The sequence below is a fragment of the Danio rerio genome, chromosome 25 (assembly GCF_049306965.1).
Source record: "Danio rerio strain Tuebingen ecotype United States chromosome 25, GRCz12tu, whole genome shotgun sequence".
NCBI lineage: Eukaryota > Metazoa > Chordata > Actinopteri > Cypriniformes > Danionidae > Danio > Danio rerio.
The window spans coordinates 34,850,001-34,876,363 of record NC_133200.1 but is presented as its reverse complement, the minus strand read 5'-3'; the positions used below and the strand labels follow the sequence as shown (position 1 = coordinate 34,876,363).

The 26,363-nt window shown below is 39.2% G+C and overlaps 1 protein-coding gene across 3 annotated transcripts in view; it reads left to right on the top strand.

The window, feature by feature from the left end:
- The window catches only part of atp8b4 (ATPase phospholipid transporting 8B4), a 70,602-nt gene that overhangs the window by 26,497 nt on the left and 17,742 nt on the right, over nt 1–26,363 (top strand). For all 3 annotated transcript variants that reach the window (XR_012400509.1, XM_682623.9, XM_073943365.1), the window contains 17 exons: nt 878–976; nt 1,082–1,143; nt 1,274–1,346; nt 3,915–3,985; nt 5,670–5,752; nt 7,943–8,101; nt 8,774–8,862; nt 9,112–9,308; nt 9,529–9,737; nt 10,211–10,254; nt 13,295–13,460; nt 13,545–13,733; nt 17,150–17,265; nt 20,608–20,772; nt 24,268–24,379; nt 24,477–24,582; nt 25,466–25,613. Coding sequence is in view for 2 of the 3 variants with exons in the window: in XM_682623.9 (XP_687715.4) it covers nt 878–976; nt 1,082–1,143; nt 1,274–1,346; nt 3,915–3,985; nt 5,670–5,752; nt 7,943–8,101; nt 8,774–8,862; nt 9,112–9,308; nt 9,529–9,737; nt 10,211–10,254; nt 13,295–13,460; nt 13,545–13,733; nt 17,150–17,265; nt 20,608–20,772; nt 24,268–24,379; nt 24,477–24,582; nt 25,466–25,613 (2,088 nt within the window). In the remaining variant the exon portion in view is untranslated. The remainder of the gene's footprint in view (nt 1–877; nt 977–1,081; nt 1,144–1,273; nt 1,347–3,914; nt 3,986–5,669; nt 5,753–7,942; nt 8,102–8,773; nt 8,863–9,111; nt 9,309–9,528; nt 9,738–10,210; nt 10,255–13,294; nt 13,461–13,544; nt 13,734–17,149; nt 17,266–20,607; nt 20,773–24,267; nt 24,380–24,476; nt 24,583–25,465; nt 25,614–26,363) is intronic.

Below are 26,363 nucleotides of genomic sequence, written 5' to 3'. Positions count from 1 at the left end.
ATATGAGATTTCTGTCGTATCTTCCAGCCCTACTTCAAATCAAAGTTTGAAGCCTTCAAACTATATCACAATATATATCGTAATGAGATTTTTGTCGTATTGTCCAGCCTGATTTTCAATCAATTTTCAAAGCTTCAAACTATATCACAATATATATATATATATATATATATATATATATATATATATATATATATATATATATATAGTTATCGTAATATAAGATTTTTGTTGTATTGCACAGTCCAACTACAAATCAAAGTTTGATGCTTCGAACTATATAACGATATATATCATTATGTTATCGTAACATGAAATTTCTGTCATATCACCCAACCTGACTTTAAATCAAGGTTCGAAGCTTCAAACTATATCACTATATATTATTATCGCAATATGATATTTTTGTTGTATCGCACAGCCCTACTTCAAATCAAAGTCGTTAATGTTGTGAATCTCATCGTAGCTTGTTGGTTTGGTTCATTGCTTATAATGATTTAACAAAGACCTAATTTAAGAACCACTATACATTGTTTACATCTGTTTCACTACTCCAAAATCAGTTTTATATATTGTTTACTTTCATAGATATTTTATAATTATTACATTTTATAATTATACTTCAGTCACTTCTGTGTATATATGTGTATTTATGTGTATGTCGTGTATGATATGTTGTGTGTATGACTTCACTGTGGACGGCAAAGTAAGAATCTCATTGTACAGGGAAACGTGTTTCCTTACATTGCACATGACAATAAACAATTGAATTGAATTGAATTCTGAATCCCTATGGAAGACACATTTCCAGAAGCAGCGTTTCTGAACAGACATGCGGTCACTAATGCACTTGTGTGTTCTCTATCATGTGTTCCAGTTAATTCCAGAAATCTCCTCTCTTTCGTGGTTCACCACTATTGTGCCTTTGGTGTTGGTGCTGGCCATCACAGCGGTCAAGGATGCTACTGATGATTATGTGAGAATCTATTCTTCTCATGTTCTTCTTCACGACTCTGAATTCTGCATTTACAATAGCCGTCTGCTTGAAATGATCTGACGTGTGCTGTTTTTTGGATTTTAGTTCCGCCATAAAAGTGACCAGCAAGTCAACACCCGGCAGTCTCAGGTACTCATCAAAGGAAAGTAAGTGCGTTCATTCTGTCTATCAGCATTTTCCGCTGTATATTCATCGCAGCTGAGATGCAATTATTGAACTGTAAAGGCTTTTTAAGAGATGTTTGGGGAAATGAACAATGGTTTGTCTCTGTTTCAGACTGCAGAATGAGAAATGGATGAACGTAAGAGTGGGTGATGTTATCAAACTCGAGAACAATCAGTTTGTTGCTGTAAGTATCTAATTCTTGTTGATGTACTACAAACAAACAGATCAAATATAACATATATAAATATAAATATATATTGGAGAATATAATTACATATATTACATTTCTCCATATGGGAAATTTGTGTTTATACTAAAATTGATATTCTGTCTATAATATAATATAATATAATATAATATAATATAATATAATATAATATAATATAATATAATATAATATAATATAATATAATATAATATAACATAATATAATAAAATATAACATAATATAATAAAATATAATATAATATAATATAATATAATATAATATAATATAATATAATATAATATAATATAACATAACATAATATAATATAATATAATATAATATAATATAATATAATATAATATAATATAATATAATATAATATAATATATATGATTATGGTTAGCACTGTCGCCTAACATCAAGACGGTTTGAGTCCCGGCTAGGTCAGTTGGGATTTCTGTGTGGGGTTTGCATGTTCTCCCTGTGTTCTTGCGTGGGTTTCCCCCAGGTGCACCGGTTTACCCCCACAGTCCAAAGACATGCTCTATAGGGGAATTGGATGAACTAAATTGGCCGTAGTGTATGAGTGTGTGTGTGAATGCTAGAGTGTATGGGTGTTTCCCAGTAATGGGTTGCATGTAGAAGGGCATCGGCTGCGTAAAACATATTCTGGATTAGTTGGTGGCCCCTGATTAAAAAGCGACTAAGCCGAAGGTAAATTATGAATGAATAATATAAATAATAGACAATTAAAAAATAATCACAGGCTAAAATTAACACTTGACAAACACTAAATGTGATTATAAATACGCTCTGGCAGGTATTTATAGCAGACAAATCTTTTATGAATTACAATGAATAACGCATAGTCTGTTTTTATTCAGTTTAGAAAAAGGCTTGAGGGCTGAATTCAGTTCACTTTTGCAGTGTATTACTGCTAATATTTTTATTCTCGTAAACACTATTGTGTCTAAAATGAAAGTGAGATACATTCTGCATGCTTCAGAAGCATAGAACAAATTTAAAAATGTTGTAAATTTGGTTAGTTACTGTATTACTGACCTCTTGCAAAAAATACTTTTATAGCAAGTAAAAAATGTGGCTGGTAAATTTTCTCAGGTCATCTGAAAAAACAATGTATTTTTTCCCTAAATTTAACTATGTGTATATATATATATATATATATATATATATATATATATATATATATATATATATATATATATATATATATATATATAGTTGGAAGTGTGTAAAATGACTTACTGAAGTTATAAGTGTCCGAAGATTAAAAATAACAAAATAATTGTAAATAATAAATCTAATGGCAAAATAAATTTAACATTTCCCCACCAAAATTTGGGTAATTTAAGCAATTTTTAGGATCTCAGTGGTTTTCACTTACTAGAAAGTTTATTTTTGTCCAATTGTTTGAAAAGTTTCAAGAAATTAATGCAAACCAATAGCCTAGTTCACTGCTTTTCTTACTTAGAATTTTTTGTATTGTTTCTATATCTAAAACATCTAAAGTCAAGAAGCATTTTGTATACAAGTGATAAGATTGTAGGGCTTGTTTCATATGCAAACAAGTATCTGCATCTGAAAAGATTTGAACTGAACGTCTTACAGGAACTCAAGAGTTGTGACCCAACCAAACCAGTTGGGTAATCTCCAGGGCGTCAAATCCTTTGTTATAAAGTAGTGTCTTACAGACAGTACTTTGAGTTAAGTTACCGAAGACTGATGGGTTAACATCAATGCTGAGGAACTGCATTATTCTGTCTTCCATAAAGTTTTCTCCCCACTTACTTATTGTATGTATTAGTGTTATTTAATACATTGACGAGCAACCCAAGGACAGTGAAGCCAAATACAGAAAAATATTGTCTTTTTTTAAAGAAATAAAATGTCAAAATTAAGTGGGGCAAAATAATCTGCCAATGGGGTAAGCAAAATAATCTTATGTCTAAAAAAAGAAATAAATTATTTAGCTTGTTTTAAGGAAAAATTTACTTAATTAGGGCATTTATTATTTCTTAAAACAAGACAATATTTTTTGCTTGTCTAAAAAATGCTTCTTGATTAAATATTTTTTTTAGATATTTGCACTAAAAACAAGACAAAACTCTAAGTAAAAAGAGCATTTTTGCAGTGTGGTTACTTACATTCCTGTCTGACCTCTCTATCCTATCCAATAAAAAGGTAAAAACCCCTAATATGTATATATTTTTAAAGAAATTTCTGGAAACGTTTCATACAATTTGAACTGTTGGTGGCGCCAGAGGGTTTAAAAGGGAAATCTCAAAATTGGCATCTGAAAGTTTTAGTCATTCATCTGTCATTCCACCAAATTTCATAGCTTCTTATCATATAGTTCATCTGACAAGCATTGGGATTGTTATAATCCCAATATGGCTGCCATTATCTATAGATTTAGTAGAAGAAATCCCCACAGTGTGCAGAATCCTGAGTCCAGTCAACCAGCACATGATTTATGATTTTATGCGTGTCTTTGATTGTCTCCGCTGTCTTTTCTTCTGACAGGCTGACCTTCTCCTCCTCTCTAGCAGTGAGCCCTATGGACTGTGCTATATCGAGACTGCAGAGCTTGATGGGTGAGCTGTTTTTCTGCAAATTCTTTACAAGGTCCAGTGAAACTAAAATGACGCTTCTTAGATGTTACTATCAGCATGTTAGTCTCAAGGATAAATAAAAATGAACCTGATATGACCAAGTTTGCAGTTTGTCGCTTCCGCCTAAATGAATCAACAATTTTTTTTTTTGAAATCACTTTTTTATTGTGAAATGTACAAACTTAGTACAAACGTATACACTAACTGACAAATGTCTTGTCAACTATCCAAGTTTTAGGAACAACAAATAATAACTTGACTTCTGGTTGATCATTTGGTATCAGAAGTGGCTTATATGAAAGGTAAAGGCCTCTAGATTACGCTTTTTCTACCAAAATAACATATGATCATGCCTTGATTTATAATGGTTTAATTAGGACAGTAAGGTCTGACTTTGTCTAGACAAAAGTCTTGTCACTTAACAGAAATAATGTCCAGTATAGAATATAAAGTCATGAGTCTGCAATTATTTAAATAACGTATTAATTAAGTCATCTGGAATGGCAAAGAAAGTGTTCTTGCAGGACTCCCAGAGTTCATCAAGACTCTTTGGATTCATCTTTAACGTCTCCTCCATTTTACCTCAGACATGCTCAATAATGTTCATATCTGGTGACTGGGCTGGCCAATCCTGGAGCACCTTGAACTTGCTTTTAAGAACTTTGTCCTGCTGAATAATTTGCCCTCTTCTGTGGTTTGTAATGTAACCGGCAGCATAAATGTCTTTATACAAATGTCTCTCGCACACCCCCATACTGAATGTAATCCCAAACCATGATTTTTATTTCACCAAACCTGACAGATTTCTGTGAGAACCTTGTTCCATGCTTCATATGTTCTTTTAGATTTTTTATTCCCAAATGTACACAGTGTAGTACCATAGTGTTCAATCTCTTTTATGAAATGTTCACAATTTTTTACATGAATATGATATTTTGTGAGGGCAAGGCAGTGGCGCAGTAGGTAGTGCTGTCACCTTACAGCAAGAAGGTCGCTGGGTTGCTGGTTCGAACCTCGGCTCAGTTGGCATTTCTGTGTGGAGTTTGCATGTTCTCCCTGCCTTCGCGTGGGTTTCCTCCGGGTGCTCCGGTTTCCCCCACAGTCCAAAGACATGCAGTACAGGTGAATTGGGTAGGCTAAATTGATAAATAAATTATGTTTTGCAGATTATAATTATTAGCTGGTGTGGCATCATACAGTCCAATTTGTTCCAAACGTCCTTGAAGTTAGAAACATCAATCCAAAATAATCTTGAGTATATACATTGAAAAAATTGTTGTCGCTTCATACTTCAGTTCCTCATCAAATCTTCTGACCAATCAAATGCTCCCTAGTATAGGAAATGCTCTGCCCCTTCTTCTTATGTGCTTTTAATTTGATGCGCTTGATCTCAACCTCTCTCACTGCTAGATCTGTGATAAAACAACATCCTAATGGTTGTTTTGTAAAAAGGGGAGGGGCTACTATATGCCCCGCCCTCTCGTCATGTTTAAACTGAGACTTCGTCAAACATCGAATAATAAATGCACGTTTTAAAGATTTTAAAATCATGTGCCTGATGTACAACATCAAGCACAAACATCTCATATTGATGATATTTATGCTGACATGACATGAACATGAGCTTCTTTCTCACATTCGACTCTTTTTTTTTTTTTTCCAACAGAGAAACCAACCTGAAGGTGCGCCAAGCCTTGACTGTAACCTCAGACCTCGGGGACGATGTTGCCAAGCTTGCAGACTTTAATGGTAAAGCTGGTTTTTTTTAATGAACGATTAGTGCATCATCAGCAGAACTGAACCGGAGTCAACATGAGTAAACGTAAACATTTATTGCAGTCGTCACATTGATTAGATTGATCTGTGTGCTTTCTCTTGTGGGGGTTTCAAGTATGCTCGCGTATATCTTTGGAAGCTGTCAAGGCGTATTTGTAATGAGATTTGTAGTGTTTTCGCCTGGATTTCATTCAGGTTAATTTACAGTCAGTGCATTTGTGAAATTGGAAACAAACAAAGATTTGGGGATTGCTTAGGTCAGTGGTTCTTTTCTGCATGCACATGTTATAGGCCTACTGATAATATTACATTTTTAAAAATGCACATTTGACAGACGATATTCAATAGGATAGTGTTTTTGTAAATACAGTAATAATTGTTTAACTGTATGGTTTCTAAAATATTTGCTATGACATAGAGTTACTCTAAGACATTCGGCTTAACAAGCAACTGATATAGCTAAATGAACCTGAAACTGAACATTTTATTCCATTGTGCTTTTAAAAGTTTTCATTCAACTTCAACAAATTTTGGTCACTTTCCAACACACCCTAAAATCAGCCAAATATCAACGTCAAAATAACGTTGTCCTTAGACGCTGGCTAGACATTGAATTTTGATCACCTGACAACACGACCTAAATCTTAGTGAAGTTATAAACCAATTTCGGAAGGATCACGTGCTTATGATTGCTTGTGGCCTGTCCCGCATTATTCAATTTATGATTCTTCAATCAGACGATTCCTAAGCCACTAGAAATACTCTAAGTTCTATTTCATTTTGAAGGATCCCCTCTTCCACCCCTACTCCTCCTTTCCTAGATGGGTGGCACGGTGGCCCAGTGGTTAGCACTGTTGCCTCACAGCAAGAACGTCACTGGTTCTAGTCCTTACCAAGCCAACCGACGTTTCTGTGTGGAGTTTACACGTTCTCCCTGTGCTCACGTGGGTTTCCCCCAGGTTCCCAGGTTTCCTCCCACCGTCCAAAAACATGCAACTTAAGTTCATTCATTCATTCATTTTCTTGTCGGATTAGTCCCTTTATTAATCTGGGGTCGCCACAGCGGAATGAACCGCCAACTTATCCAGCAAGTTTTTACGCAGCGTATGCCCTTCCAGCCGCAACCCATCTCTGGGAAACATCCACACACACATTTAAACACACACACTCATACACTACGGACAATTTAGCCCACCCAATTCACCTGTACCGCATGTCTTTGGACTGTGGGGGAAACCGGAGCACCCGGAGGAAACCCACGCGAAGGCAGGAAGAACATGCTAACTCCACAAAGAAACACCAACTGAGCTGAGGTTCGAACCAGCGACCTTCTTGCTGTGAGGCAACAGCACTACCTACTGCGCCACTGCCTCGTCTGCACCTTAAGTTAATTGACTAATCCAAATCGGCAACATAGACATGCCCCTAGTAAGTAGTTATCTCTAAAGAGCAATCACTATCTGTTCATTAGCTTCTACAGCAGGGGAGTTCTCCAGATCTACCTAAGCTCAAACTCCCCTCTCACCTTGCAAACAGGAGGGAGCCCCAGGCTCGAGGATCTTATGAGCTCTGGGCTCTCCCAAGACAGCATGCCAAACACACAGTTACATAATGCTTGACTATGTTAGCAGGTTTGGCATGCTGTCCCAGGAGAGAACCCTGAGCTTGGAGATAGTTGAGCCTAAGTCATTATTAAGCATTAAGAGGGATACGAGATCAGGTAGTTCTCGATAACTTCCCAAGAATAGACCGCCAACTGCGCCAGTGTGTACGTAATAGGTCCTGGTGACTTTAACTTTTGCTACATGTCTTTAGACTGTGGAAGGAAACCGGAGTATGCTGGGAAAACCCACACAAACACAGGAAGAACATGCAAACTCCGCACAGAGTGTCGACTGGCTCAGCTAGCGTTTGAACCAATGAGCTTTTTGCTGTGGGTCAACAGTGCTAGCCATGTTAGAATTGAGGAGGAGGGAGAAGGGATTGGTGTTTGGGGACTTCCAGCTAGCTTACTAGCTTACTAGCTGGTTTTATAAGTTTTAAATTATGCAACCAATTGGCAAACGAATGGCATAATAAAAATGTTAATAACCAAAACATGGCTGAACATTATGCTTTTGAATGAACGTCAGTTTCATGCTCTTGCTGCCTGTTGTCTCTTAGGGGAAGTCATCTGCGAGCCTCCCAACAACAAACTGGACAAGTTCATTGGGACTCTCTACTGGAAGGATAACAAGTACCCGCTGGACAATGAGAAGATGCTCCTGAGAGGATGTGTGCTCCGTAACACTGAATGGTGTTTTGGCTTGGTTATCTTTGCCGGTACAATATTCCTCCTTTACTGTTCAAGCATTTTCACAGGACATTGATTAACTACTTTGAGTAGACGCATTGAATGCCTTGTTCTCTTTAAAGGGGACATATTATGCAAAAATCACTTTTCTAAAAGCTTTAAGCACAGTTGTGTGATAACTGTGCGTGAATACAGTCAGCCTCTTATGGTTAAAACGAACATTTCTATTTTTATAATCACACACTTCAAAAAACAGTCTGCAGAAACACTTTGATTGACATTTTCCCTTTATATGTGTCACCAGAGGGGGGAAAGCCCCGCCCTTTAGTGACCATCTCTGCCTCATTAGCATAAACAGCCCTCAGTGAGAAGCAGCCATCCACCACTAGAGTTTTGAATCTGCCACTATGCTCACATAGGTGTTTTTAGCTCCACCCCCATTTAAAAAGAGGCTTGGGAGCACAATCTCATTTGAATTTAAAGCGACAGTCACCAAAACGGCACGATTTAGATCAAAGCCTTAAAGGGGCAGCTGCAAAAAGTTCTAAAAAAGTATTTGAGGGTTATTTTGAGATGAAACTTCACATACACACTCTATTGACACGAGAGACTTATTTTACATCTTGTAAATAATGGGCACCCTTTAAATGCACTCCATTATCTGTGCCGAGATGAGGGGATGTTTTCTGCTTCTCCGTCAGGACTCCAAACCAAGCTGATGCAAAACTGTGGGAGGACAAAGTTCAAAAGGACCAGCATCGATAAACTGATGAACACTTTAGTGCTGTGGGTGAGTGTGTTCACGGCATGCTGGGACTGATCGACGTGTGGCATCTCACTTAGTCACGCCGGCAGCCTTTCAAAAGGGCAGTTCATTTTGTTAGTCGGTAAAGGGTTTTGCAGAAATGATTGCAAGACTTTTGGTCTTCTAAACTTGACAGCTATGTTACAAACTACATCAAAAAGTAACATCCACTAATAAGCCACTTCGTGAAGACCAAAAGCATTTCATGTGATGATGTATTTGTTGTTTTTTCAGATCTTTGGCTTTCTGATCTGTATGGGGATCATCCTGGCCATCGGGAACACTATTTGGGAGCAGAGTGTCGGCAGTGACTTCTGGGCGTATCTTCAGTGGAAAGAACTGACAGTCAATGCCGTCTTCTCTGGCTTTCTGACCTTCTGGTCCTACATTATCATCCTTAACACGGTTGTGCCCATCTCACTGTATGTGAGGTAGGTCAAATCACACAGTATCAGAACCCAATTTCACATCCAATATTAAGCGAAGCCTTGAATGTAAGTGCTGTGACATAAAGTATGGTTGCACTTCAGACAACCCATGAGCCACAATTTGAATTCCAAGTCTAATCCAATTATAATTTTATATAGTAATTTTCTAATTATGATTTAGATGAATTTTTATCTTATACTTATGTGTCTGATTGTATTACAGTGTAGAAGTTTTGCGGCTGGGCCATAGTTACTTTATAAACTGGGACAGACGAATGTACTACAGCCGCAAGGACACTCCTGCTGAGGCGCGGACCACCACTCTCAATGAGGAGCTGGGCCAGGTGGAGTTCATCTTCTCTGACAAAACCGGCACCCTCACCCAGAACATCATGGTGTTCAATAAGTGCTCCATCAATGGGAAGACCTACGGTACGCTTCAACCATTCCTGACACACTTAGGGTGTACTCACACTTGGCACGGTTGTCTTGAATGTTCATGAAAGTCCACCACGCTCTGGCACATTTCTTCCAACTGGGCCAGGGCCGGCCAACTAAACCCCGACTGGGCCCGATTCTGAGCACTCACACTTGTCGAACGAACAGGGAAATGGGGGTCAAACGTGCCTGGGCACAGTTCAGATTGCCTTGTGTGAGTTCAATCTAATGTATATCAGGGGTGTCCAAACTCGTTCCGGTGTCCTGCAGAGTTAATTCCAACACAAATCAACACACCTACAAGGATGTTTCTAGAAAGCCTTGTAAAAACTTGATTAGCTAGCCCAGGTGTGTCTGATTGGAACCATACTTTTCAGGACACGACCATCCAGGACCGAGTTTGGACACCCCTGCTGTAAATACACGTTTGTGAGCTTATTTATTGATGGCTTTTTTTTGTTGTCTAGGTGATGTTTTTGATGAGTTTGGGCATAAAGTGGACATTACAGAGGTAATGGAAGCAACTGTTTTTAAATAGTTTTTATTTTATTTGTAAAGCTCATTTTACAACTTCACTAGTGTTAAAGAGTTGAGTTTTAACCATTTTTGAATCCATTCAGCTGATCTCCTGGGCCCGGTTTTTCAAAAGTAATCCACTAGGATTTTGGATAAGGGATTGGATCAAATCTTGAAAATGGGTTTTTCAAAAGAAAAAACGGATTACATAATCGGATTAGATCACGTAATCTAATCTTGGTTTTGATCCGGATCAAACCTTTAGTTTGGATTTTTCAGACCTTTTTTGTAGGATTTGGATCACTTTGATCCAAAAAACCTGGATTAAACTGATCCCACCAGAAAGGTGGATTTAGTGTGGATTTAATGCCCAAAATGTAATAAAAACTTAAAAATTTTATTAAATAACACTATTTTTGGATCACACAGTATCTTACGAGATATACTATTGATTCATAAGGTTTTAATTTTATTTGTTCATCCATCAGGCTGTAGTGATTATTGGCTTTAACGTATTCAGCCTTTCAGTATAGGCCTACAGCAAAGTAGAAATAGCTTGGCCTCATAAAATAATCCCCCAAACAGCTGTCAAAATTTACCAAAAACAATACATTTTATTGTCAATAATTGTTATCTATATTCATCACAATTGAAAATATTTTTGTTTTTAGAATATTTATTAGTGATGCATGCAATGATTACAGAATAACCAAAAAAAAAAGTGCAAAGAATGGCAATGACTGATTTTAGAAATCTCTTTCAACAATTGCAAAAAGAGACTGAAAGGGCAGAAGCACAGCTTCATCTGGCAGAGAAACAACTGACTCTGACCAAACTGCAGCAAACCAAGGCCAGACTTCAGATCCGCCTCCTAAAGGCTACGCTCAGACAAGCTGCTCTCTCCACATCAGATGAGGAAGTCTGAAATTATTGTGGAGTTTTTGACATTAAGTCTTTTTTTTTTTACATCTATATTTGAAACTTATTATAAATATCCTCAATGTACAGTATTTGTGTTGTAGGTCTCAGATGAGCGGACTGCTGTAAGAGGATGGGGTGGGGGTTTTCTTGTTTTTATTATTTTTTATTATTATTTTATTATTTATTAAATTTTCTTAGTTTTCATTTTAAATAAAAATAAAGTTATATCTACCCCACACTGGCTATTCTACTTGTTGCTCTTTACACAGGCCTATCTTTATCTACATTGTGATTGAGCACTGATAATCCAGATTTAGTGATCCTGAAAAGTTCCTATCCGGATCAGATTGATCCAATCCGATGTTGCTTTGAAAAACTGGCTCAAAAAGTAAGCTGGATTACGTGATCATGGATCGCAAAAACAGGATTACTAAATCCAGATCAATTTGATCCGGATTAAACCTTTTGAAAAACCGGGCCCTGGTCTAGTGGGAACACTTATAGCTTAGCATAGATTATTAAATTGGATTACATCATTAGCATTTCGCTCAAAAAAATTTATAAAAGAGTTTTGATCATTTTGCTATTTAAAACTCGATACTTCTTTAGTTACATCATGTACTAATACTGGCGCAAAACGAAGAGTTTTCACTTTCTAGGCCAATTTGGCTAGAAACTATTCTCTTAAATAAAAGTGAGCAGCACGGGGTTGTCGAGGACTACAGTGAAGAGGGTTGAGGAGTCCTGGAAGAACGCGAAAGTGAACAGGGGATGGGGGAGAAGGGGGAATGAGAAGGGAGATTGGTAAAATGAGGTGCCGGATCAGATTTCAGAGGTGCTGGATCCAGATCCGGCGTGTTCCAGCACAATTTAAGCCCAAGCGCTTCTGCCAGACAGGGAGATCAGCAGAATGGAATCAAAAATGGTAAAACATAACTGTTTAACACAACATAGGCTCATTCTGAAAACGTAGCCCTATATACCTTCCTGGAGAGCACCAAATACGTGCCAGGAGCTATGCAATTTTTGTAAATCCACCAGAGGTCACTCTGTACGATTTTTGAGATCTCAAATTTCTCTTGCGAGTGACATTTGCGCCTGCTGTTCTCACGTAAATCCACCAGAGGCCACTGTCGACTGACTCATTGATCGACTGACCCACCCTCCTCCTTCCCTAAATCCAACCGACAGTGTTCTGAAAAGCACGATTGATCAACACTCACCACCTTTCCTAAACCAAACCGACAGTTTTAAAAAGCAATCCAGAAAAAGAAAAGCCCTCGCCTGATTTTTACCAGGTTTGACATTCTCACCCTGTTATTTACTTGTTTATTATTTCTTTTTTGGCTTTTGGTTTTGTCTTACCTGCCTTCTGGAACTTTTCTTCCCCGGACTCGTCGTGGTCAACTCTACTCTGCGTCTTAAATCCGCCGATATACATGGCGAGCTAACTGGACAAACTTATAACAGTGGGAAAGCCGTCCATACGGAGATAAGTGGTCAGCTGGTAAGCATGAGAAGGAACGGCACCATACCGCTCCATTGCATTTGTTTTAAAAACCGAATGCAGCCATATGTATTTCTGGCTACATAATTTGTGATCTCCAGAACTGTACATAGGGCTACAGTTTCAGAATGAGCCTATGTTGATCAGTTGGGTTTAGGGAAGAGGTGGATGGGGGAATCAGTCAGTTGGTCAGTCAGTCAGTCGACAGCGGCTTCTGGTGGATGTACGTGAGGACAGCAGGCGTGAATGGCACTCACGAGAGAAACTTGAGATATAAAAAGCATACAAAGTGTCCTCTGGTGAATTCGCGAAAACAAAACTTGCAAAAAAACATAGCTCCTGGGATGTATTTCGTGCTGTCCAGAAATGTATGCAGGGGTACATATCAGTAATGAACCTGGCTTGGATTTATGCTAAGCTAAGTTAAAAGTGCTCCTGCCAGACCCGGAAATCAACTGAATGATTACTTTTTAACACTTTACATTACTTTTTAACACTAGGTGAGTTGTAAAATGCCTATTGGCAAAAAAGTGTTTCGTTATTTAAATGCTACTTTGTCCATACTGCTGAAATATTTGGCAATCACTCTTATCTCTGACTCTCGTAGAAAACACCATGTGTGGATTTCTCCTTCAATCCACTGATGGACAGGAAGTTCCGTTTCCATGACAGCAGCTTGGTGGAGGCCATCAAGCTGGAAGAGCCCCTGGTGCAGGAATTCTTCCGTCTGTTAGCACTCTGCCACACCGTCATGCCAGAAGAGAGAAACGAGGGTAATCTGGAGCACGAACACCCAAAACATCTTCATATTGAGTTAGCATTTCTCACTGGAAACTGATCAGAATAAATTGTTGAAGGTGAGCTGGTGTATCAGGCACAGTCTCCAGATGAAGGAGCCCTGGTTACTGCGGCTCGCAACTTTGGCTTCGTATTTCGATCCAGAACTCCGGAGACCATCACTTTATATGAGATGGGACAGGCGGTCACCTATCAGCTGCTGGCCATCTTAGACTTCAACAATGTTCGGAAGAGAATGAGCGTCATTGGTAGGTTCTGACTTACTTTATTAAATTTTTTACTGATTAGGTATTATGAAAGAATGTTTCATGGTGTAAAATATGGGATATTTACTCAGGAAGGTTTCATGGTCTAGCTAAGTTTGTAAATAAGGAAAGAAGGATGCAAGAACTCACTTACAATAACCAAAAATTAACCATTAAAATAAGAGGCAGCAACCAGCCGCAACACAGTACTAGGAAACATCCATACACACTCACACACACATACACTACAGCCAATTTAGTTTCATTCAGTTCACCTATTGCGCATGTCTTTGGACTTTGGGGGAAATTGGAGTACCCGGAGGAATCCCACACTGACACGGGGAGAACATGCAAACTCTACACAGTAATGCCAACTGACCCAGCTGGGACTCGAATTAGCCACCTTCTTACTGTGAGGTGACAGTGCTAACCACTGAGCCACGTGTCTCCCCACTTTCATCACTTTTTCTGATATGCTTGTTTAAAACTAGTGGGTTGTGCAAGAGTTTCTCATTATGATTCTCTACATCTGGGATCACCAAACTTCAAATTCACAAACTATCGAACATGTAGACCAGTGGTCACCAAACTTGTTCCTGGAGGTCCGGTGTCCTGCAGATTTTAGCTCCAACCCTAATTAAACACACCTGAACAAGCTAATCAAGGTCTTACTAGGTAAACTTTAAACACCCAGGCAGGTGTGTTAAGGCAAGTTGGAGCTAAACCCTGCAGGGCACTAGACCTCCAGGAACGAGAATGGTGACCCCTGCTGTACATCGTTTTTGCTCCGCCCCCTCGGAATCAAGCATGTAGTCTGAACGGCACAGCATTCTGCCGATGTTTACAAAAATGTAGTGTGAATACCAATCTGATTTCACCTAGTAAGACGTCTATGTTGATCCTGGAACAACATTCCAATTAGCCAGTCAGATTTAAGGGATATGTTTACCATTTATGTTAAGTTTAGGCATACGGTTTATGCACTGCTACACTACCTGACAAAAGTCTTGTCTTTGATCTCAGTTGTAAGAGCAACAAATAATAGCTTGACTTCTAGTTGATCATTTGGAAACAGGTGGATTTTTCAGATGAATCCTCTGTTGAACTGCATCCCAATCATCACAAATACTGCAGAAGACCTACTGGAACCCACATGGAGCCAAGATTCTCATCGAAATCAGTTAAGTTTGGTGAAGGAAAAATCATGGTTTGGAGTTATATTCAGTGCGAGAGATCTGCAGAGTGGATGGCAACATCAACAGCCTGAGGTATCAAGACATTTGTGTTGCCCATTACATTACAAACCACAGGAGAGGGCGAATTCTTCAGCAGGATAGTGCTCCTTCTCATACTTCAGCCTCCACATCAAAGCTCCTGAAAGCAAAGAAAGTCAAGGTGCTCCAGGATTGGCCAGCCCGGTCACTAAAGATGAATACTATTGAGCATGTCTGGGGTAAGATAAAGGAGGAGGCGTTGAAGATGAATTCAAAGGCTCTTAATGAACTCTGGGAGTCCTGCAGGAACGCTTTCTTTGCCATTCCAGATGACTTTATTAAGTGATTTGAGTCAGTGCAGAGATGTATGGATGCAGTCCTCTAAGCTCATGGGATTCATACACAATATTCATTCTGTTTCCACTGCAGCATGACTTTTATTTTATACTGGACATTATTTCTGTTAAAGATGCAGTAGGTGATCTTCCACAATGCTAACAGCTTAGCATAAATCTCTGAATCACAGTCCCTCCCTTGCCGTCCAGAGCCACGCCTCCTGAAACAGGAGCACGCGCACCTTAAAGATGACAGCCAAAGATCCCTCTCTCATGTGTTAAAAGCGACTAGTGCTCGTCCGGCGGCATGCAGGAATTACACTCATTACTAAGCCAAACTGACATGCTATTTCAGAGCAAATATTTAGAGTTGCATGGTAAACAATATAGGGAGAGACTATGCGTAATAGCGGTATTTACTTGTGTTTTGTTGTTAAACTAATTAAAATCTACATTATTGATGCTGTAAAAGGATCTTATGAAACTGAAAATAGTCTTATCAATCTTTCACCGGAACATTTTAGTGGCTGAACAACACTTCTGTGCAGATAAAACCCATTTGTAACAACAACATCTAACGTTTAATCAGCATTGCGTGAAGCTAAAGTAGTTTTAAAACAGAACATTACCCGTCAAAGAGAAATCTTTCAGCCATTGTCATCCTTTCTCCAGCGTGAAAAGGTAACTTCAATATTGATTCAGGTTTTTAAAAAGTTTTGAGTGAGCATGTTTTTGTCGATCGCGCTCTCTTTCTCTCTCTCTCTTACTCTCTCTCTCTCTCTCGTGAACGCGAAGCACGTCTATACACAAACAGTGGTCGGCGGAGCTGCGTACAAAAGGCTGTGCAGTTGTTCAAATCTGAATGGAAAGACAGTTTGAGCTACTTATCGGAATTATGAGAGATGTCGGCCTGACTCTATTTAATTGGATAAACATTTTTTAGTTTTATGCCTTATCCAGAACATAAAAATACATATAAATACATTTAGATCATTTACTTTAATTATTACTATTGGAATGTGAAGAGACTTTCAACCAGCACAACAACACATGTTTCTGAAGACAATCATCTACTGCACCTTTAAGTTACAAGACTTTTGTCTAAGCGAAGTCAGACCTTACTGTCCAAATTATATCATTAATAATCAAGGCATAATCATATATTATTTTCGTCAAATAGGCATAATCTAGAGGCCTTTGTCTTTCATATGAGCCACTTTTGATACCAAATGATCAACTACAAGTCAAGTTATTATTTTTCGTTCCTGAAACTTGGATAGGCGACAAGACTTTTGTCAGGTAATGTACATGATTGCTATCCAACTATAGCAAGTTGGATTTAGGGGTAGGGATTAGGTAAGGATTACATTTTCAAACAAAAATGATGTTCCAGGATCAACATAGATGCAATCCAAGATTGCATCGTCCTTGTCAAATTTTGATAAGGGTTGGAGCTGAACTCTGCAGGAAGATATATCACCTGGAACAGGATTGAGCATCCCTTCTCTACCTCTATTGTCATCATTGCTTCACATTTCCTTCTGGAGCTCCTCCACGAAAGTTGAGACCAATGTGGCATGCATGTATAACTCATTACCACTAGCCTCATTATATTGGCCCTCATCTCTCAGCACTGCTTGCCACATGCCTTATAACATTTTTATCTAATCAGTCTCACAATCTAGTCTCCTCATACATTTAATACTTCACAAAAGCTGAAATCCTCCGGGACACACTTCTTTACATGGATCTGTATGCATAATTCATCCGTCCACGTAGGGGAATCAATAGCTGGACAGTCTGTTGAAGCTGTTTTATTGTGTACTTAGACATTTATAAGCAGCACTCTCATTTCCTGTCTGTTCCGCAGTGAGGAACCCAAAGGGGCAGTTAAAGCTTTACTCAAAAGGAGCCGACACAATACTCTTCGACAGGCTGGACCCGTCTAATGAAGAGCTCATGTTTACTACCTCAGAGCACCTTAATGTAAGTCACCAGCGCTAAACTACTAACTAAAATGGACCAAAGAGTACCATGATATTACTGTTTTTGGGGGCATGGAGAAATAGTAATTGGGAATGGTACAATTTATTGGGAAATACCATGTTTTAAATAGAATTACCATGGTAATATTTTGGATGCAGCACCATTTGATGTTGCACTCTGATGCTAAATGCAGTACCATGGGGAAACCCGGTTGTGAGGCATATAAAATTATAACGCCATATTACTTTGGATGTGATACAATCAGACAGTACCTCCCAACCCTGTTCCTGGAGGCACACCAACAATACATATAATGGATCTCTCCCTAATCTGACCCAATCATTTCAGGTTCTGGAGTCTCTTCTAATGTTCTGATGAGTGGATTCAGGTGTGTTTAATTCAACATTCAGGCTCATTCTGAACATGTAACCCTATAAACATTTCTGGAGATCGCGAATTATGTAGCCAGAGGAACGTATGGCTGCATTTAAACCTTAAAACGAACGCTACGGGGTGACGCCATTCCTTTTCGCACTTACTAGCTGACCGATTACCTCCGCGTGGAGGACTTTTTTGGTGTTACGATGCAGAGCGGAGTTGACCGCAATGACAGGGTTCGAGTCTGGCGAAGAACGGTACCAAAAAGAGAAAAAGAAAGCCAAAAAAATTAAATGAACAAACAAATAACAGTGTGAGAGTGTGGTAAAATCTGAAAACGTAGTAAAAATGAGGCGAGGGCTTATCTTTTTTTGGATTGCTTTTGTAAACACTGTCGGGTTAGGTTTAGGGAAGTGGGTGGACGGGTCAATTGGTGCGTTTTAAAACACAATCGGTCTGGTTTAGGGTAGGAGGAGGGTGGGTCAGTCGATCAGTCAGTCAGTGAGTTTACAGCGGCCTCTGATGGATTTACGCACCAACAATAGGCGCAAATGGCACTCGCGAGAGAAAATCTCAAAAAGCGTACACAGCTGCCTCTGGGGGTATTTTTGCAAACTGCAAAAAAACGTAGCTCCTAGGACGTATTTGGCGCTCTCCAAAAATGTATATTGGGGAACGTAATCAGAATGAGCCTGGGTTGGTTTAATTAGAAAGCGACTGAAAATGTGTACTGTTAGTGTGCCTTCAGAAACAGGGTTGGGAAACACAGCAATAAAACAATGTTTGGGGTATTTACTATGGTTATAACTAGGGTTGGCAGCAGATGCGGCACAGCCGAAGAAATCCCACAATATGCGCGTAAATAGACCCGTGAACATTATGAGTTTACTTTCTTCATTCGGGCATCAAATTTGCTTATTTCACGCATCAAATTCACCTCACAATAGACGCGGATTAGAGTCATGGGTGGGGCTTCTGTCTGCCCGGTGACTCCAGCCTTATTGCGAATGTCTAACATGGATTTTACTGAAATAATAGCTGTGCTTTTGGAACAGCGTAGATTTGTTCGCCGCTTTGTCTGTATCCATTAGATCCTTTTCAGAGGTGTACCTAGCTCTGTGAGTTCAGAAACTATACCAGGATGATGGAGGCTTTCAGACTAAGCCGAGCCAAGTTTGATGAACGGTTGTTCGTTGTCGGCAGGAGGATTTGATTCCCCTCGGGATACCAACAACATGCACTACGCCATAATCACTCCCCTACAAGAGCAAGCTCCTGATTGGTTAACACAGCGTGAATGTTTGCTGAAGTTCAGAATTTCCAACTCGATCGATTTGTGTGATACAGCGCTTCATTTGCATGAATCCCGTCATTGGCGTCGCCTCATTTGCGCGAATCGCACTGCAGGATGTCTATTCATATCTTTGCATTGACTTAACATGTAAATCACTTGTGCTTGATGCTTTATCCGCGTCTGCTGTGAACACACCATAACAGTACAAAAATGTCAGTAAAAATATGATTCAGTGTACTAACTTTGGTACTAAAGCAAAAATAAAAACGTATCAATTGAAAAACACAATATTTATATTTGAGTATTAATTATTTTAAAAGTGAACAACATTTAAGAGAGAACATGATAATGAAAAAGGTGTAGCTATATAGTACAGGTAATTACAGTACCATATAATATATAGAGTAGACCATGTTTTGAGGCATTTACCATAGTAATATGATGCCTTTTGACCATGTACTTGTGTAATATGTTATATGGATGCTGTATTATGGTAAAACAATGATGTTGGAACTTCGTCATGATAATACCATGCAGTAACAAGGTAAAATCCTGGTAACTGACTTAATATCATGGTACAATCTGTACCTTTAATGTGTAACAACTACATTAGAGTGCCGTGTAATCATTTAGCGTATTAAAAGTATTATGGTATGTGATACTGCTACTTCACATTGGCCCGTTTCATAATTGTAACACTTCCAATGACTTATAAACCTGAGGATATGCATTTCAGTTATTTTCATTCTGGGTTTGTCTTCATTCGACATCTAGAATATTATAGCGGTGAGGAATTGTGACACTCAGAGATGTAGATACACTCCATTTCACTTGACAAATGACAGTAAACGCACACTGAGAGTGTCAGAGTGGCTCAATCACATTCAGACGAGGCTCTGGGCTAAAAGCTTGATCTTAGCAGAGACGGCTCTCGTTTTATTCAGATTCATTTCAATAAGATTCCTGTAGACTTCTCAGGCGGAAAATACTTCATACAAACACATTTAACGACTTTAAGCTGAGCGAATCAGTAATATCTTCAAGATACTGATAAGCTCTGATATCTGCTTATTATGAACACCAGATGATTTCACTCAGAAACAAAATATCATCACTGAAATAACTGCTTAAACCATGATACAAACCATTATATATTGTCTTGAGTGGTGTTTCCCAACCGTGTTCCTGGGGGCACACCAGCAGTACATATTTCGGATGTCTACCTTATCCGACCCAGGTTTTGGAGTCTCTCCTTATGTTCTGATGAGTTGATGTAGGTGGGTTTGATTAGGGAGAGGTTGAAAATGTGTACTGTTGGTGTGCCTTTAGGAACAGGGTTGGGAAACACCGGTCTAAAGCTGGCATTGTTGGTCTTAAAGCAGTTGATGGCCTTCACTAGTATTACGAGCTGCTGTCCATCATTCACGTCTCACTTACAGCTTTCTGTGGCTCTTTAAAGAGAGATCAGACTGATGTCATAGGAGATGCGATGCTAACAGGATAAAAATAGCATGCTTTTAGAAGCTTGTGGATAGGTAGATGCTTTCATTGGTCAGATTGTTGTGCTTGTTTTCGCTGAAGGAATATTTACTGCAGTGTAATTGACTGAAGTTTCAGCTTTCACACTGAGAGATAAATATATCGCTCTGCTAAATGGATGTGTGTGGCAGGAGTTCGCCGGGGAGGGTCTGAGAACATTAGCGCTGGCGTACAAAGACCTTGATGAAGACGTGTTTGACGAGTGGACGAAGAAGCTGCTGTTCGCCAGCACTGCACTGGACAACAGAGAAGAGAAACTGGGCGCTCTGTATGAAGAAATCGAGCAGGGCATGATGGTAAATCAGAGCAGAACTTCACTCGAGCAAATGTTTTGGGCAGATCTTACAATTTACAATTTACAAACAATCTCTAAACTGTGGGTGCAAATATCAAAACTGATTACTGGAACTTCAGAACTGTATTGCAGGTCTGCAAAATGTAGTTGCTCCCCCACAACATTTCATTCATGCTTCAAAACCTAGTTATCGTATCAGTAATTTGGCCAAGGCCACCAAAACATAAAGCCTTGCAAGTGAAAATGGTTAGATGTTTTTTCACCATGACAGTAAACCATGCAAATTAAGGTTTAAAAAAATAGGATATTTGTTGAGAGGGTCAATACTACCAAGAAAAAAATAAATTAATTAACATTTATTTGTTTACAAATGTATTACATGCAACGTGTAACGACGGGGAGATGACACTCACAACAGAAGGTAGGATCCAAAAATGCAGGTTTAATCGTCGTCAGGCAAGCAAAGGTCAACAGGTATAAACAGATATGTTCAGGCAGTCCAGAATCATAATCAGTACACAGGCGAGAGGCCAAAAAGGCAGGCGGCAGGCAGGGAGAACAAGAGTACAAAGCTAAGTCGAAAAACACAGGAAAACAAGACAGGATTAACGCGTTGTAATGTCATCTACACAGTGAAAAAGACTCGGCAAACTGAAAGGGTGAATGAGTGGCTTATGTAGTGAAGGCAATCAGTCTCTGATGGTCCACAGGTGTTGCGAGTGTAATCAATCTAGATGAGTGAGCATGGGTGTAGATGAAGTGCATGTCTGAATATGTAGTCCAGGAAAAGGCGGAAGTGTAGTCCGTGGTCTGTTGTGAGTGAGAACCAGCGATCTAGTGGAATACGATCGCTGGTAATCATGACACAAAGTGCAGTCTTGCTTATCCAATTACTGTATTGTATATTTCATATTTCTTACAGTGCATCTGGAAAGTATTGATAGCGCTTAACTTTTTCCACATTTTTTATGTTACAGCCTTATTCCCTAATGGGTTCAATTCATTTATTTCCTCAACATTCTTCACACAATACCCCATAATGGCAATGTGAAAAAAGATTTGTTGAAATTGTTGCAAATTTATTAAAAATAAAAAACCTGAAAAATCACATGAACATCAGTATTCACAGCCTTTGCCGTGAAGCTCTAATTGAGCTCAGGTACCAACTGGCTGTTTCTCAATATGCGTTCTTCAGCGATCTTGCGTCCTCGTGTAACGTCATCATCAGCTGCCAAAGTTTAGTTCCAATACCCAAAACCACAAGAACAAAGGACGCGTGAAACTTCCCGGATGTGTTCTTGATATCGAGGACGCACCAATGCAGACTTGAGCACCGAACTTGCTCTGGAAGTCCCAGAAGTCATTGCGACTGGAGATGGGAAGCGCAGCATTTTATTTAGATTTATTATTAAAGTTCAGAGATATAACTTATTTATCTCAGGAGTTTCCCTAAATGAAACGGTGAAAGTAAACATCACCATGGACATCTTAATAAAGGAATAAACACATTAGGAGTGTTTGTTTGCTGAAATTCGTATTAAAATCTGTTTTATTTATATTTTGCAACGTATATTTATAATGTTTTATGCATAGTATATATTGTGAAAAGGCGAAAAAAAAAACGCTGTATGAATGCTGTAATGTTGAAAAAATTTTCCATTTAAAATGCGTGAGGGTCATGTGACCATCAGGAAAAACGCAGCATCTCATTTCTTAGAGGACACATTCTCTGTTCTTGTGTTCTCTCGAGTTCGTTCTTCCGAGGACACCTGGCAAGACCACTCTCCACAAGAACGCAAGTGCGTTCTCTGCGTTCTTAGAATTGAGAACAGCCTCTGTTTCCACTGATCATTCTTGAGATGTTTCAGCAGCTTCATTGGAGTTCACCTGTTGTCAATTCAGTTGATTGGACATGATTTGAAAAGGCATACACCTGTCTATATAAGGCCCAGGGTTGACAGTGCATATCAAAGCACAAACCAAGCATGAAGACAAAGGAATTGTCTGTAGACCTCCAAGACAGGATTGTCTAGAGGCACAAGGCTGGGGAAGGTTACAGTTCCACTGCTGCTCTAAAAAGTGGAAGTGGAAGATGTTTGGAATCACCAGGACTCTTCCTAGAGCGATAGAGTGATCGGGGGAGAAGGGCCTTAGTCAGAGAGGTGATCAATAACCTGATGGTTATTCTGTCTGAGCTTCAGTGTTCCTCTCTGGAGAGAGGAGAAACTTACATAAGGACAACCGTCTGTGCAGCAATCCACCAATCAGGCCTGTATGGTAGAGTGGCCAGACGGAAGACACTCCCCGCCTGGAATTTGCCAAAAGGCATCTGAAGGACTCTCAGACTATAAGAAACTAAATTCTCTGCTCTGATGAGACTAAAATAAACACTTTGGAGTGAATGCCAGGCGTTACGTTTGAAGAAAACCAGGCAGGGCTCATTACCAGGCTAATACCATCCCTACAGTGAAGCATGGTGGTGGCAGCATCATGCTGTGGGGATGTTTTTCAGCAGCAGGAACTGGAAGACCAGTCAGGATAGAGGGAAAGATGAATGCAGAAATGTACAGAGACATCCTGAATGAAAACCTGCTTCACAGTGCTCTTGACCTCAGACTGGGGTGACGGTTCATCTTCCAGCAGCACAATGACCCAAAGCACACCGCCAAAATATCAATGGAGTGGCTTCACAACAACTCTGTGAACGTCCTTGAGTGGCCAAGCCAGAGCCCAGACCTAAATCCTATTGAACATCTCTGGAGAGATCTAAAAACGGCTGTACACCGGCGCTTCCCATCCAACCTGATAGAGCTTGAGAGGTACAGCAAAGAGGAATGAGCAAAAACTCCTAAAGACAGGTGTGCTAAGCTTGTGGCATAATATTCAAAAAGATTTAAGGCTGTGATTGCTGCAAAAGGTGCATCAACAAAGTATTGAGCAAAGGCTGTGAATACTGATGTAGTTAATTGGCAAATAATTCGATTACTGATGTCCATGTAAACACAGTCACTGTCTTTCACCTCTGCGTCTGTGTGTTTGTTTTGCCTCTTTGAAAATCAGCGCGTGCCCAAACGGAAACTCCCATTTTTATGCAAAACCTTCCCTCTGTCCCTTCCCCGACACTCCCACCAGAACAGAGCAGGACACACCCACTTTCCTGACTTATTCCAAAGGTGTGACAAAAATCTTGCTGAGACAGGGGGGTTTCACAGCCCTTTAAAATTGATGGTTGACTGTCATCCTAAAAAAAACACTTATCATTGTCACCTGCGAGACTTTATGTTTTGGTGTCCATGGCCAAATTACTGATACGATAACTAGGTTTTTAAGCAAGAATGAAATGTTGTGGAGGAGCAGCTACATTTTGCAGACCTGCAATAAAGTTCCAGCAAACAGTTTTGACATTTGCACTCACAGTTTAGAGAATGTTAAGACCAAGTGTGCCGAAGCAATTGAGAAAAACTGTAAAACCTGCATCTCTCTCGTTTTCCTGAAGCTGCTTGGAGCTACAGCCATAGAGGACAAACTTCAGGAAGGAGTTCCAGAAACTATCGCCTGCCTGACCTTGGCCAACATCAAGATCTGGGTGCTCACCGGGGACAAACTAGGTAAACCAGTGCTAAGGAGCGATTTTAGACTACTCAGCTTTGATTGAGACACATTCTCACTGTCTTCAATGAAGAATCGTTCTTATTGCGCTTGCAGAGACGGCGATGAACATCGGATACTCCTGTAACATGCTCAGAGACGACATGAACGAGGTCTTTATCATCTCAGGTCACACTATGCTTGAGGTTCAACAGGAGCTCAGGTGATATTTCACTCTTTGATACGTTTGTTTTTTTCATATGGGGTCAAATGATGTTAAAGAGAATGATATTTGTGTATTTGGTGTAATGCAAATGTGTTTACAGTTCAAAAAACCCATTATTTTCCACTTATCATACATTGCTGTTGCTCAGATCTGTCATTTATCTATTTGTCTTTTTGGTCATCCATCCATCTATATATATATATATATATTAGGAGACACAAAATTTACCTGATATTCTATCCCAAAAAGCTTTGAAAACTTTAATATTTACACTTTAAGACCACAGAAAATGTGTAATCACAACATATGACCCCTTTCATAATTCATTCATTCATTTTCTTTTCGTCTTAGTCCCTTTTTTAATCAGGGGTCACCACAGCGGAATGAACCGCCAACTTATCCATCATATGTTTTACGCAGCGGATGCCCTTCCAGCTGCAACCCATCACTGGGAAACAACCACACACACTCATTCACACACATACACTACAGACAATTTAGCTTACCTAATTCGGCTATACCACATGTCTTTGGACTTGTGGGGGAAACCGGAGCACCCGGAGGAAACCCTTGCGAACATGGGAGAACATGCAAACTCCACACAGAAATGCCAAATGACGCAGCCTAGGCTCGAACCAGCAACCTACTGCTACTGCTACCTACTGCGCCACCGTGCTTCCCCCACTTTATTAATTTAACATATTTTCAAAAACATCTTAGACTCCAGTGAGGCAGATTGACCAACAAAATGACATTTCTTGCTGCCTTTCTGAACAAATCTTTAAAAAAAATGTCTTGCAGCCTATTTTGTCACACCGAATTGAACCATTATCTATTATTGTAAATATAAAATGGCTTTTTCCTCTTGCTTTGTACACAGGACAGCTAAAGAGAGAATCATGGGACCCAGCAAAGACAAATTCAGCAGTGGCTTGGACATGGAAAAGACAGAACTGTACTCAGTTGACTCGGTCTTTGAGGAGACCATCATTGCAGAGTACGCTTTAATCATCAATGGACACAGTTTGGTAAGAAGAGCATCCAACTTAATTGCAATAAATCTCTAAAATCTAAGCTAGTTAATAATCTAATATAGTTAATAATCTAATAATCTAGTTTCTAAAATAATCCTAATGGTGATCCTGCAGTTCAGACAGAACATTTCCTTCTGCGTTCTCATGAAATCTGTGGTTTTTAAGGTAAAGAGTGGCTGAATTTGGTCTTGCTGGGAAAAATGTGTGTTTGAGGCCACTGACATCAACTCAGGACTTAAATTGTAAATTAAGTGAATTCACAGTCTTAACTCTTGTGTATTGTTTAAATGGACTACCCTTTCGTTATGTTGGGGGCTGTTTTTGCCCCATTGACTTCCATTATAACCACATTTTTGGATTGCAAAGCCTTGACACCAAATAATCATGCATTCTTCATTGTTTGTGGTTTTCTCTGTTGGGAAGATGTCAAACTTCAAAATTTTACTATCGATCATCAATTAGCATCATTAACCCTTTAGGCCTGTGCAAAAAAAGTTTTAGACTTTTATATGAAGTTCTGTGGAGTAAAACAACAAATTAAAGTGTGTGTGTGTGTGTGTGTGCATAAATACACTTACTGTACTATGTTTACTATGCTCTAAGAGCTGCTTATATTTTCTCAAACATATCAAATCATATCAAGCAAACCTTTCTTACACTCTCTCACATACACACAATACTCCAAATAACCATATAATTTTAAGCCAGAAACTAAGCTTTGTTTGCACTGCTACTGATGATCAA